Source organism: Dromiciops gliroides, chromosome 1, assembly GCF_019393635.1.
Source record: "Dromiciops gliroides isolate mDroGli1 chromosome 1, mDroGli1.pri, whole genome shotgun sequence".
Lineage (NCBI taxonomy): Eukaryota > Metazoa > Chordata > Mammalia > Microbiotheria > Microbiotheriidae > Dromiciops > Dromiciops gliroides.
In genome coordinates, this window is record NC_057861.1 from 203,192,599 (window position 1) to 203,208,539 (window position 15,941).

General features: G+C 34.2%; 1 protein-coding gene across 4 annotated transcripts in view; it reads left to right on the forward strand.

Annotated features, from left to right (window-relative positions):
• NETO1 (neuropilin and tolloid like 1) overlaps positions 1-15,941 on the forward strand; it is a 236,805-nt gene that overhangs the window by 128,119 nt on the left and 92,745 nt on the right. For 3 of the 4 annotated variants that reach the window (XM_043976768.1, XM_043976767.1, XM_043976766.1), the window contains exons 5-6: positions 12,045-12,086; positions 12,201-12,328. The exons of the other annotated variant lie outside the window; for it this stretch is intronic. In XM_043976768.1, the coding sequence (XP_043832703.1) occupies positions 12,045-12,086; positions 12,201-12,328 (170 nt within the window). The remainder of the gene's footprint in view (positions 1-12,044; positions 12,087-12,200; positions 12,329-15,941) is intronic. 4 annotated transcript variants of the gene reach the window in all.

Below are 15,941 nucleotides of genomic sequence, written 5' to 3' on the forward strand. Positions count from 1 at the left end.
TGTAGGTATATAAAATAGGTACACATAAACTTTTACTGTTGCCAAATTTTTCATGACCTTCACATTCAGTTATGTGAACTCATATGGGGTCCTTACCTATAGTTTAAAGAAGCTGGGATATAGAGAATGCATCTTTTCCTATATTTCACAGATTGTCATTCTGGTGTTCTACTTCCCTCAACCTATATCATAGCACAATCTTCCATTCAATTGTGTATCTCAACCTCCAGAGACACTGGCATGAATTATAACCAGGTACTATTTATTCTCCTGCCTCCTCCATAGTGAGTCCTATAAACTTAGCACCTTCTTCTGGGGTATCATCTCTCCCCAACAAACATTCAATGGCATGCAGGTGAATGTATTTCAAGGATAGGCTTAATGAATCCATGGTCAGACCAGTCCTCTGCTCTGTTCTATCATACTTACCCTTCTTTCCTCTCCATCTTCCATTCTCATATACTTCACTCTCCCATCTTCTGGAAATTCTCAAACCTATTAATGACTGGGTATCTCCCTAGATCAAACTATTTAAATAATTGTCCATATGAATTGCTATGTTGCTGTGATATATGGCAGGGTATAGATATTAAAGAAATGATAAGCCAGAACCTGAAGTTATTGAGGATGCTGGAAGAATATGCTAGGGATCAGTAGACAGAGGCAGCAAACATGGGGTGGGGAGTGGAGGGAGGGGGAACCTAGGATGAATGGTCAGTGTGGATTTCAGAAAAAGAAAGGTAATTACTCAAACATAATGAATAAAAAATTGATAATACTTTGTGACTGGGTCCTGGATATGAGGGAAAGGGAAAAAATCAAATATACTTCTCGCATTTTGGCCTATGTGCTTGATAAATGATAGTGCCATTGATAGAAACAGGGAGATCTGGAAGGAGAAATTGATTTTGCTCTGCCCTAAACACACTCACTAGATAGAGATCTATTCATATCTTCCAAATGAATACATTTTATAAATTACTAAAATAAAATTGACTTTGGAGCATCATTCATTTGAATGACTTGAATTATTTTTCACACATTTTAATAAAATCATCTTAAGTGACTCTATCTGAGATAACAGAAAAATGAAAAAAAGATAAACATTTTACTACAGCCTGCACAAATGAACAGGAATCAAACTGTAATCCAAGGGCAATTGAGCCTATCTAAATGTTGCATAGAATGAGTTATCATGTTCATCATTGTATATCATTGTGGAATCTACTTGAAATTGTAAAAAAACAAAAACGAAACAAACCTACTATGCTGCTTTAAACACCTAATTATGTTTATTTTAAAGTGTATTTTTAGAGTTTTGTTTACTTTTATCTTAGCTTTAATTCTCTATAATAAGGGTTTTGAAAAAAAAGTTGGTTTTTATTTTGTTTTTACAAAATAGTCTACAAAAAAAGCAAAATGGTGACTAGAAAACATTCATATAGTATTAGATTAATATTAACATTTGACACCAGCCAAAAGATCAGAAGAAACATGGTTAAACAGAGGAAAAAAAATCTGATTGAAAAAATGGTCATTATTGAAAAATCATGGTGGAAAAGGGTACATCTATAGTTATCTCTCCCATTTATGCTTCTGATGATGGAAACAAAATTATGATTGTTCTATATCTCTAGAGATAAGAGTCACTGGGACAACTGACTAGGCTGTAAACTCCGTGAAGTCAAGAGATTAAGAATTCTCTGAACTTTGTGTCTTCTCCAATATCCATCCATTGCAGGTCTCTGTATACAACAATTGCTAGCTAAATGATTGAATTCCATTGGTTAATTGAGTATAAAAACAGGAATGGGTATATATTGAAGAGTGTATGCTTCTCCATTTCTCCAGTGACTGTCTCTGATTGGTGATACCTTATTTTCCCTGTGTCTACTGAGAGGATAAGGCCTCCTTGATATGCAGCAACTTTAGGAAACAAGATATAATCTGAGTGATTAAGTAATTTTGCAAGAATGACTCAACAATGGATTGGTGGAATTTTAGAATATTTAGTATATTTTAGTAAAGAAATACAAATGAATTTTTCATGCCTTTTCTGAGTTACTTAAAGAAAAATAGAATGGTAGCCTTCAAAGTATCAGAGATTTAGGCCTATTTCATAATAAATATAATAATAATATAATAAAATAAATCCACTTCATCCCTTCATTTTTTCTTCTCTTCTTTCTCCTCTTCCTTCCTTCTTATACTTTCTTTCCTTCTTTTTTTAACCCTTCATGCTCCTTTACACATTTGTTACATAGGGGAAAGGAAGGGGAAGTAATGGATTGACTATTTATCAATTTGGTTTATCATTTTATAAGCTTGAATTTTCCCCTGAATTTTTCACTATTTTTAATTAAATAATGGTATTGAGAGAAAGGCATATATATATATACATACATATATATATATATATATATATATATATATATACACACATACATACATACATATATATACATACATACTTACATACACACACATATATATGAAAATTAAATAGTTTTTATTTACCTGTCTCCACCAACAATAATAATAAATAGGTCAGATAAAGTAATTGTAATATCCACTACAATTTGTTTCGATATCTGTCCTCCAACCCCCTCCCCCCAAAAAAAATATAAAAACAGATCAGAGAACATGTCTAAAAACTAGATCAGTGACAGACAGGAAAAAAAAAAAACATAATACCAGTTTATTTTTCCCAAGAAGAAAGTAATATAATCATGTGGAGACCTCTCCTAAGAAGGGAGCTCAGACACCCCCTCTTTCTGTGGGTATATAGGGGATTTTTTGTTTGTACACTTGTTACAGGGTGTTGTCAGTTTCATTAGTATGATACAAATCAATCCAAAAGCAAATACAATAACAAGAGTGGGTGTAATTCAAAGCATTTTTAACAATTTCAGTTATAACATGTATGGAGGAAATATAGAAGCACCATGACAAGATTACAGGATTCCGAAAAGGAGTTTGGCAAGGATGAGGATGCCCAAATGTCCCAATAGGATAGGGACTTACTATCCTGAGTAAAGAAGTCACCGGGTAGGGACTTTTATATGCTAGCTATCTGGGTTCAGATGAAGGACATTTTGCTCCTATTAACCCAGGATTTCATTAAAAAAAATACTTTTGGGTAATAAGGCACCTCCATAAAATCCAAGTTATCCATATATTATATACACACACATATGTATGTATGTATGTGTGTATGTATATATATATACAGAAAGACAGAGAAAAAGAGCTTCAGACAGACAGACATGGAGACACAGAGATAGAGACACCCTGAGAGAGAAAGACATAGAGACCTTAAGCACCAGAAGAACTATCCCACTGAAGACTTAGTCTATTGTATTATGATCATTTTGAATGACATTCCAATGTAGATTTGCAATAGGATAGGTCCTTATAAAACTGAATGTAAAATAAAATACTATTTAAAAAATAACATAAAGTGGAGATATGTAACAAAAATGTTCCAAGGTGTAGGAAATTGACATATTAATTAAAGCCATCTATAACTTTAATAAGTCAACTACTATATTTATAATATTTTACATTACATATATTCATAAAATTCTAAGAATTGAACCATATGTGTAAATGTAAAAGTATGAATATGTAAATAAAAATGTGTATATGCATGTATATATTCCCCTACTTTACAAATTGGAGGAAAGAAAAGAGTCTTTATATTGTTGTATTCCTCATCTCTGGAATTTAAACAGATTTCTGAGGCTGTAAGTTCCTTGTACATTTGAGATTTAAGTATTAGGCTACAGGGGTAAAGCCTTGGGAAATTATAATTGGAAAGAAAAAGAGATGGGATGATTAAGGAACATAAATGAATCTTGAAGTCTGCATTCTCTTTTGTTATGGAAACACTAATTGCTGCCAGGATAGCCATACTTTTTTTTCTATTCAAGTAAGAGCTGTTTTGCTGTGAGATATTGGCCTTAGATTATCTCATTTAATTGTTGACATTTTCTGAATATCAAAGCAGACACATCCATTTAGTTCATTTAGTTTATCTGCATTTTACTTGTGATTTATTTTGTATAACAAGAAGACAGTCAGGAACAAAATATTTTGGCCAAATAGTAAAAGCAAAATGAAACACATATTAGATATAATTAGATAATCCAGACAAAAATTAAGATTTTGCCTCAATTCTCTAAATATTCGCTTATTTTTTTTTCATTTTACTTGTATTTTATAGAGGAACATAGATGTAACCTCTTGGCCAATAGCTCTATTTGTACTTCCAGCTCTAAAATTCATCTTTTAAAATTTCAGATTAACTTTTCTTATTCATAAATATGAATATGTTCCTCTACTGTTCCAAAACATTCAATGGTTCCTCATTACCTTCTGAATAAAATTGAAACTCCTTAGGTTAATATTTGAGACCATAAATCAAGAAGCACCACCCTACCTTCCTCATCCTTATCTGACACTACTCCAAGAGCTATAACCAGTTAACAGTATTTTCAGCTGGGATGTGGCCAGGAGTGGGAGGTGGGTTGAGTAAGAGGAATACCCTGGATTTCTACAATGCTAACAAAAAGTTGCTGCTTAGGGGAAGAAACATAATGATAATGCCTGTTGGCAAATTTGAATAAGACAGGTGTAGAAAAGAAATGACCATGTGGGATGCTCCTATTTTCATCTTCTAGTAACCATGAGGCAAAGCTTTAGATGGTCTACCCTAGTTATAGAACTTCATTTAGTCCAAGCTACAAATTCTACAATTTACTGACCTCCACATTGGCCCCTCCTTATTACTCTTTCATGTCTGTGTTAAATCTGTTCATAATATCTGTACAGTCATTCCCTCTGCTTTGTCTGTCTCTGACTCATAAAACCTTACCCATTCTTTAAAGGACAAATGTCATCTCCCTCATGCATTCTGAGCTGATCCCTCTACTCAGTTATGATTCTTTTTTACCCAAAGCATTCCCACAGTTTAAACCTCTTAACCACTTTTCACTTTGTACTTCCATCAGTTGTGTATAGATTTCACCCTGTCTCTGGACTGTAAGGTCCAAGAAGGCAGTGGCACCATCTTGTTTCACCTTTGCACCTCGTCCAGTCCCTAGAATAGTGCTTATATAGTTATTCGGTGCTTTGTAAATATTTGTTTAAACCCTTTGATTTGATATTGGAAGCTACTTCATAATATCCTCTTAGGATTATAGCATATAGAGCTGGGAAGGACATTAGAGGTCATTTCACCCAATGCACTAACTTCGTGTGAGCCACATGTGTCAGTGATCAAGAACTTGTACTCAGTGGCCTTTTTTAAAGGTACTAGAAACATCTGGCCTCATGCCTTTGACAATACAGCCAGACAAGCATTTGTTTGTTTGTTTATAAAGAAATCCTGTGGTTCTGTGGATTTTATAGATAGATAAGAAAATCCTCTCCTGAGACATTGACCACTTTAGCTCAATTTAGTGGACATTTGTTAAGTGACTATTATGCTTAATGTTCTGTGCTATGACACATAATACAACTTATCAGATAAATACCCCAGATGAGATACATGAATTTACACATGGGCAAAATGAAGGACAGGGCTCTGAGATCCCAAAGGAGGAAATCATCCTGGCAGTTTGAAAAATCTTAGAGAAAAGCCACAGATTCTCAAGATATTCTATATTGCTGCTCTAGAAACAATTGATGAACTGGGGAGCTGGATATCATGTTGAGAATAACTAGCAATAAGAGAATATCCTTTATAGTTCTTAGAGTATTTGTATGCATAGAGACAGGCAACTGCTACCCTTGCTCCATGCAGCTTGATCCACACAGCTAGAATATGCATACAAAATAAATTTCTTTTCCTACTCATTTCTGTGGCATCAGAACATAATCAATCAAATAAACAAGTAGTAAGCATTTACTTGCCAGGCCCTGTGCTAGATGCTGGAATACAATGATGAAAATTGACCATTCCCTGCCCTCAAAGAGCTTATATCTTATCAAGAGAGGCAATATGTACACATATATGTATATGTATATATATATATATATATATATATATATATATATATATATATATATATATATATATATATATATATATAATTTTTTCTAACAATAAATACAGGATTATTGGAGGTAATAAAGCATGAGGAGCTAAATGATCAGGAAAGCTTTAATGTGGAAAGCATGTAATACACATACACCCCTAAACATAAAACACATACATATATGTGTGCGTGTATATGTGTAATTTATGCATACATACACAAATATACACATCTATATATACATATATACATGCATTCACGTATACATATATATTCTGACAACTTAGTAATTATTTGAAAAATTATCCATATTCATTAAAAGGAAAAATAAAATATTTTGATTTCACTATTAAATGACCACAATTATTTATTAATGTGAAGAGGGTACCTGTTGGGCACTGCATAGTTTCTTAACCCTTGTAATTATATTCCTTTTTTTTTTTTTTGGCAGGGCAATGAGGGTTAAGTGACTTGCCCAGGGTCACACAGCTAGTAAGTGTCAAGTGTTTGAGGACAGATTTGAACTCAGGTCCTCCTCAATTCAGGAGCAGTGCTTTATCCGCTGCATCACCTAGCTGCCCCAGCTACCCCCACCTTGTAATTGTATTGAACACCACTACCATTATTTCCTATTTCAAACCAATTTTCCAAAGTTTATTTGATTTTTATCATAATTGCCAAAAACCTAGCTTTAAATAGATATGATGTTGCAAAAGTTAAAGATTCAGAAGTTACTGGCCTATATGAAAGTTGTTTCCTTTTTCTGACCCCATTTAGCATATTCTTGGCAAAGATAATGAAGTGGTTTGCTATTTTCTTCTCCAGCTCATTTTATTGATGAGGGAACTGACATAAACAGGGTTAAGTGACTTGTACGGGGTGGCAGAGGACAGATTTTTGAACTCAGGTTTTCTAAGCTTCACTACCTAGTTGCCTATTCAAAAGTACAAATAAACAAAAATTTATTTCAAACAGAGAAAATCATGGTGAAAACTAAGGTTGAAACTGAAATACCCTAAGCTAGTAGTTCATGTAGTGTTTGATAGACATTGAATAATGCTTCATTTCTTTCAAAAATGTAAAACATCCCAAGATGTCCCCATAAGTTCTTTCAGGCACCCTGGGATACCACCTGAGAAGAGAGTGAGAACCTTTTGCATTATTGTTGAGATATGTAACTATATGCCACTTTTCATCCATCAATAACTTAATGATGTTTCTTTATAGTTTATTGTGTGCAGTACATTTATTGAACTAAATTTAATCATAGCATTATTCAGTTCATTCAAAAGATTTCCTGGCACATAGTAGGTATTCAATAAAAGTTAGATAAATTGAATTAAGTTGACCTGAATAAAATTGAATTGGGTTTCAGAAAAGGAAGCATTTTTTTAGAGGTTACTTAAGTGAGTTTTCTTATTTTACAAATGAACTAATGAGCTTCAGAGAGGTTTTGTCAATAGTGGAAGGTCAAACAGCTTTGTAATAGTAGAGACAGAATGAGAAGATATATTCTTTATTCTTGGTTAAGTGATTTTAATAGTTTGCCACACTGCCTCCTGTATTTGTCAGTTTTAGTTCAGTTAAATTCAAGTGCTTGCTAAGTGCCTAGTATGTATGTATCAAGCACTGTGAAAACCTTAGTAGAATAAAAGTACTCTGTATCAGTTCTAGCAAATTTAAATAAAAGAGATTCCTGCCTGCTGCCTATTGACTTAGCAAATCACAAATTAACATTATCTATGTTGTATTGTATTTTTAATTTATTTTATTAAGCATCTCCCAATTATTCTTTAATCTTATTCAAGCACAGTCAAGAGTTTTGCAGCTATCCCATGCAGGGACTTTGACACTTTTGCTCTATGTCATAGAGAAAATACTATATTAGAACTTATAAGACATAGGAACACAAAACAATTAGAAGACAATATTTCATATGATCTGGTGGCAAAATGTATCGTACAGATAAATGGATTATTCTAAAGAAAAGTCCATGAACAATTGCTTTTTCAGATGTTTCAGGGAGAGTGAAGAAAACTTAAGATGGACCTAGAAATACTGATAGAAATGGAAAAAAGGAGATAAACAGAGAGATAGAAAGGAAAGACCTTGGTTATGAATTCAGCTATTTTCTACATATAAATTTTTGTTGGAAAGAGGTTTGGAAGAGAGAGATCGAAAGACAGATATTGGGAAGTAAAAGGAGAGACAAACACATAGAAGAGACAGAGAAGAAAGAGGAAAAGAGAGAGAGAGAAATACCCTTTTCATTGCAGGCCACTGTGTTGCTGAGAGTTACTTTTCTTTCTCTTCTTCGCTTTCTTCTGACATTCTTATAGATTCTCCAGTAATTGAACATAATTTTTATTTATAATTATTTCTGGTTGTGCATTCTACTTATATCCTTTATGTAAATGTTTATTTCAAATGGAATTGTGGAAATTTAGTCTATTTCCTTTCTTTCTCAGATTTTCTTTATATTTTAACTAGCAGTGTTCTTGTCATTACTACAGAGGCAAACATAAAATGTATCCAGTTCCCTAACTTGACATTTCTCTCTAAACTGTCTTGTATAAGTTATTATAATGTATCTTTCTTCATTCAAAAAGACCGGATGTTAAAGTACTTTCCACAAAAATCATCAAGTCTGTTGTATAAGATTCTATCTTCTTAACCAAAGTGAAGCAAATAATTTCCCTGGTAATTTACGGGGGGAAATTGGTAAAATTTAGTTAACACTGTGTTATAGGTAACCATAACTGCATCTACACAAATTAAACAAAATGAAAAGTAGCATAATTATCTACTGAAAGTGATAAATGCTGAAAGTCATTTTTGATAATAGCATATACAATAATACCTTCCACTTACCAGAAGGAGGGAAACACCTAGTATGGAGGAAGCACTTTGCAGATATCATCTCATTTGATCATCACAACAACCCTGGGAGGAAAGTATTAATATTATCCTTATTTTACAGATTAAGAAACTGAGGCAGACAGAGGTTAAGTGATTAGCCCAGGATCAAATAACTAGTAATTATCTGAGGCCAGATTTGAGCTCAGGTCTCTTCAGGCTCAGTGCCCTATTCACTGTGCACATAGTAGGCATTTAACAAATATTTGTACTATGAATGGGTAAATATTGATTAATTTAGGTAAATAAAATTTTCTTACTATCAACAAATTAAACAAACTTTAGTAAAACTTCTGTGTTTAATATGTTAGAGGCATAAGTACTATAGACATGAACATATTCATATATACACATACCTATTTATATACATATATATGTATATAGGCATAATATACATACATGTACATTAATATCATTACTACTTTCTCCTGGGGAATAAGGCATACACAAAAAGAATAATAGCATAACAAAATGTAGAATTTTGTCTTTAGGAAAGAACAGTGTAGAAAACTTGACCAATAAGTTGTGAATAAGAACACTTTCAGATGGGGAGATAAGTTTTCCTAGAAGTAGTCACACCTGACAGTTAATACATGAAGGAATATAGATACCTGAGGTTGTAGCTAGGTGTAGCAGTGGATAAAGCATAGCCCCTGGATTCTAGAGGACCTGAATTCAAATCAGACCTCAGATACTTGACACTTATTAGCTGTGTGATCTTGGGCAAGTCACTTAACCCTTATTGCCCCCCCAAAATATCCTGAAAGATATGAAATGAGACACTGTAATACAATTTCCCTTCATTCTGCAACCTCTTCCCCTCATGCTTCATCCATCTTCTTGTACTCAGACTTGATTTATCTCATATGACACTACCACCCTATCTGCCCCCTCTAGCAATAGCTACTACATTTTCTCTCATAACTTCTCCTGTGCCTCTCTCCCAATAATCTTCTCTTAGAGAAGGAGACAGGATACTCCTTACTTTCCATGGCTACTAACAAATTCTCTCCTCGCCACCATGACTCAACAGCCTCTCCTATTTCATAGCTGATACTCTCCAAGTTTAACACCTCATCCAGCCTCTTGTGGCTGTTATCTACCACCCTCCAGGTTATTTTCCCCTCTGCTCTAAAGGAATTACATATGGTCAAATGATCAGGAACATAATTTTGACTCCTATATAAAGGATAAATTAGAGAAGGGAGAAAATGGAGAAAATAAGTTTAGGTGGCACACTATTATTGTGGCTCAGAAAAAACTGATAAAGGCTAATATAGTAAGTAGAGTAGTAGAAATGGAGTTGGGAATATCTTGGTTCAAATTCCACCTCAGACACCAGATGTATGTCCCTGTGGAAATTACTGATCCTCTGTGGACCACAGATTCTTCATCTATAAAATGAGGGGATAAGACTCTATTATCTTCCAGCTCTAAATCTATGATGAGGCCTAATCTAAGAAAGTATCCATATGAGTGAAGAGAAGGTGATAGAGGCTAAACATGTGGAGGAGGCAAATGGTCAGGTTTTGGCAACTGATCTGATGTGGGGGATGAAGGAGAGAAAATGGTAAAAGATGATTATGAGGTTTTGAGCCTGACTGAGCTGGAAAATGTTACCAACAAAAACAGGGATGTTGGGAACATGATTACACTTAGGGAAATCATAATGGATACTTCATAGTAGTTGACAAAGTATTTGATAATTCTATCTTCATTTTTTAATTTGTTTTTACTTTGGTATAGACATATAATAAATTTTCTTTCTCATAAAGATGAAAGAACAACTTATAAATAAACATGAACTATGTATGTTGCACAGCATTTCAAAATCATAGAAAAACAATTAAGTTTAATCTAAATAGGTGAAATAACCAATCTGTGGATTTTTAAACCAGCCATTTCACCTTTGTAATGATTTCTGCAGAAAAGCAGCTTTGTGGATTTGACCACAAATATCAATAGTAAAGAAAGCCAAATGAATCCCACCAGCCATTTAATTGATGGCTACACACTTAATATCTAGAAATAATCTCATCATACTTTTGTAATTTGTTTGGTATTTAACTGTTTATTTTTGTGAGTTGTGTATTTTGTGGGAACTATGTGAAATTAATTCAATCTAAGTAATTTAACTGAACCATATATGGAACAATGTGATGTAGTGAGAACAGCACTGGAACCAAAGTCACATAGGTTAAACATAACCAGTCTTGTAGCCACTAAATCATCTAACACTTATAGCCATTACTGTACACTTTGGATCAAACAGTATTAACAACTGATCAAGAATGTGTTGATGAGGATACATATTTCAGGACTGTAGGATAAAAGAACATGAGGGTTCTTTGACATCCTTTGAATGTGAAGAAAAAGCAAGAAAAGGCTCTCCCATGTCGAATGGACTTGTTGGATTGAATTCATGAGAGAATGTGTTTAAGAATCACCTAGGATATGCAGTCATGGATAGATTGTAATTTATATCCATTGGAAGGAATATCCACATTGTTTAAATGAACACATATCATAATAATGTCATGCAACAAGGGAAATGATCCCTCAGATTATAAATGCCAAACTTGAGATTTCATTTAGCACAATTGTAAATTGGAACAAAGAACAAATATTTATACTGTCTCTAACCCCCCAAAATCAAGTATCATATATAGAATATCAGAACATAGTCTATGCAAGTGACTATCTAAATAAGGCTGACACAGTGACTTGGCAAAGCAAATATGTGTAGAATTTTTTACTGTTTTTTTTTTTACCTTTGACTAATTTTGTTTAGATTTCATAAGAAAACAGCAAAGAGCCATACATATTTGACACTTAACAACACTATGTTTAGATGATGAAGTAAGAAACAAAAAGTCTTAAATAAGATGATTTCTTTGGAGTTAAGAAAGTTTTTTTTTTTAATTTTAAACATAACTCAGGTACAAATTCAATTTTAAAACTTTCCATTATAATGTTGATGTACCATGATATAGTGATTATTTCAGAGAGTTTCCAGAATTATTGAATAGAATTATTTTCAGTAAAATATACAGAATAGGACTAATTGTTTTTTTCTCAATTTTTAAGATCCTGACTTTAAGGACCTTGGAGTTTTGAAACCATTACCAGGTTGGTATACTAGATATTTCATAATATCCCAAGGTCTTAATTTTTGTTTTAGAAAATAATTCTGGGTTGTTATTGAAGCTCCCTTTTTTGTTTCTTTGGTATTTTGTTATTTAGTGTGTGAGTTTGAAATGGGCGGACCTGAAGGAATTGTGGAATCTGTACAAATTATGAAGGAAGGAAAAGCTTCTGCCACTGAGGCAGTTGACTGTAAATGGTACATCCGAGCCCCACCACGATCCAAGGTCAGTCTTCTATCCCACTACTGATTGGACAGTCAGTTTACAAAGTGACTTTATTAACCATCAAGTCCATATCATACATTTTTTAAAGGGGGGAGAGTGGGTGCTTTTAAAATTCTATTTTGAGGTTGAAATTATAAACTTTTTTAAAAAATTTCTCCTTTGGAAAGAAATTTGTCATCTCTCAATTGACAAAGTCACAAACTCTTTATGGACTGATAGTGTGGCAAAGTAACAATACTGTAATGTAGATAATAGCCTATAAAATAGCCTTACATATTCAGCTCAAAATAAGTAAACAGTTCAGGAATGCATTATGGTCCTAATTATATTTCTCTTTATTGTTAGGGTTTTATCAAAGTTAACTACAATTCATTTGACCTAAACTAATTTATTGAATGGAAAATGTTAATGCAACCGTGCTTACTTATTCACGATATTGCCATAATTTCAAGGTGGACTTCATAGGATAAATAATTTTAACTCATTGTTCATAAAGTAGCTTCATTTTCTTCTCCATCCCTTGATTTCTCCCATTTAAAAATAGAATAAAACTATAGCTAGCTGTCCATAATTAATTATATTTTTGATTGGTTGTAGTCTTTGCTTATGTTATATCTCTCAACACTTTTAAAAATAGTAATTCCTAGTATTTATATAGTGGTCATGTTTTTCAAAGACAATTTCAGAACTATATCTGTCTATTATTTAGCTTTATATAATCTACCTAGTATTGGGTTTTTATATGTGTCTATTGTCCATGTATAGAGAAAGATGAAAATATCATTTGCTTGATTATTTACATGTGGCCAATTAACTCACTAAACATTTACTAAATGCCTACTATGTGCAAGTCACTGCAATGAATGTCAGGGAAACAAACATTTATTAAGTAGCTAGTAGAGACACCAGCTATAAGTGGTGATGCATCAAAGAGTTCAAATTTAAGGGAGAAAAATTAAACAAATATCAAATAACTGCAATATACACAATTAAGATAAATTCAAAGGAGAGAAGCAAGTATATGCTTATTACAAATCCAATATGTAGGAGTCAGAGAAAGTATCTTTGAGGAAGTTGCATCTTTGTTGGGCCTTATTTATATCTTGAAGCAACTGAAGTGATTTAAAACAAAGAGGTGGGAGAGGGGAAAGAGGAAGTCTAATCCAGGCAGCATATGAAAAGTCAAAGAAATGTGAGCAAAGAGGACAAGAATATGGGACCAAAATGTAGTCCAGTTTGACTAAGAAAATATACTACATGAAGTGGAACAGTACAAAATAAATATGGAGCTTCAGAGGTCTTTGTATGACAGTCTGAAGTTACACAGGGTTATATTGAATGTTTTGAAATAGACAAGTGTCATGAACAATGTAAATATTTTAGGAATATTAATCAGACAATTGTCTGACCTATGGATTGGGGAAAGGATAGCCTAAAGGTAGGAAGGGAAATTAAGCATCTGTTCCAATAGTCTAGTCAAGAAGATTTGAATGACTGAACTAGACTAATTGTAATGAGAGCAGAGGGATTTGCAAGACATTGCACAAATAGGAATGAAAAGGTCTAGATAACTCTTTGGATTTATAGGGTAAGAGATAGGGAATAGTTGAAGATGACTCAAAAGTTGAGCCTGGGATACTGCAGAGTTGATGGTATTACCACTAACCAAAGTATAACATTTAGGGACAGGTGCAGGTTGGGGAAGTGGATGGTTTGGAAGATGATAAGTTTAGTCAGAAAATATTTATTGGGCAGTTAGGGATATGGAACTGAAGCTCCAAAGAGAACTAGTGGGAAGGCACACACACACACACACACACACCATCATCATCATTATCTTCCACAATTCCCTATTCATTCTCAGTAAATTAGGAAACAAGGATATCAATTAAGAATGAAGTGGAAAGGGAAGAGCTAGAGACTTCAGAAAGGGAGGGATGTTTCAAAGGGCTGTGGAGAGTATGAACCAGTAAGGATTATTTTAAAATGTCATTTGGTAGCCGTGAGGATCTAGCTGATGTTAGATACTGTGCATTTGGAATGGAACCATCATCTCAATTAAAAAAAAAAAAACATGTACCCTAACCATAGTTGTCCCCCAACATTCTCTCCTGGATCCTTTTCTCCCTCTAAACTATCTCACTTGATGACTTCATCATCTCCTAGGGGCTGAATTATTGTGTCTACACAAATGATTCCCAGTTTTATATATCAAGACCTAGTGACAACCTTTGGGACATCTCATATTGGTTATCCTGTAGGCATCTCAAACCCAACATGTCAAAAGTAGAACTAATTTTTTTTCCTTCAAAACTGTCCCGGGGGGCAGCTAGGTGGCGCAGTGGATAGAGCACTGGCCCTGGATTCAGGAGGACCTGAGTTCAAATCCGGCCTCAGACACTTGACACTTGCTAGCTGTGTGACCCTGGGCAAGTCACTTAACCCCAATTGCCTCACAGAAAAAAAACAAAACAAAACAAATCTGTCCCCTCTTACAAACTTTTCTTGTATGGTTAAGGGAATGTCCATACTCCTAGTCACCTAGGTTCACAAACTTGGTGTCATACTCGACTTTACCTCTCTCTACCTCAGTTCACTCAACTGTAAAATTGGGATAATAACAATATCTACCCGTTAGGGTTCTTTTGAGTATCAAATGAGATAATATGTATAAAGTGTTTAGCACAGTGCCTAGAAGATAATAGGTATTGTGTAAGTATGCATTCTCTTTCACCCCCTCAGTCCTTATTCTCACTGATTCCACATATCTAATCCATTGTCAAATCTTGTCACTCTTATCTTCACAACATTTCTCAAATACCTTTCCTTCTGTCCACACTTAAAACTTCACTCCTAATCCAGGTCCTATTGTTTGGAGGATTAAAGTAAACCCCTCCCCCATTAGTCTAGCTTCTATGCTGCTCCCAAATTGATTATTCTAAAGCATAGATCTGAACATGTTTCATACCCCTTTATGTCCCCACCTTATTCAATAAGCTTCACTGGCTCCTTATTCCCTCTGAGTTCAGATATTACCTTCTTTTTACCCCCTAGGAATTTAAAGTTTTTCATAACCTGTTGGTTTCCAGTCTTTTCAGTTTTCTTACATCTTACTAACCTCCAAGCACTATATTCCAGAAGCAGTGGTCTATTTGGAATTCCCCAAGTAAAAGCTACCATAAAGGGAATCCAACTGGCAAGCTCTAGTTGGACAATTCAGCTCTTCCCCCTGTCCTCACCCTTCCTTTCCTTCTCCATCTCCCTCTCCTTTCTCAGTTCATATAGGGAATCATACCCTAACTTCCTGGTGCTCTGCCCAAAGGAATATGATTGATTGCATCACAAGATGTCTGGGGGATTAGGGCCTAGATTTTTAAAGACAGCACCTTGACCCCAAATCACTCTGACTCTCCTAGATTGGCCAACAATAGGTCCCAGATGATAGCTCATTGACCATTGTTTGCCTCTTAATGACTCAGTGAGGGTAAATATCAATTGTTTCTGTTTTGGCCAGAAACCCTGAGGGCCTTCAGTCCTTTAGCCTGACTCTCTCTCTCTCTCTCTCTCTCTCTCTCTCTCTCTCTCTCTCTCTCTTTCTCTGTCTCTCTCCATT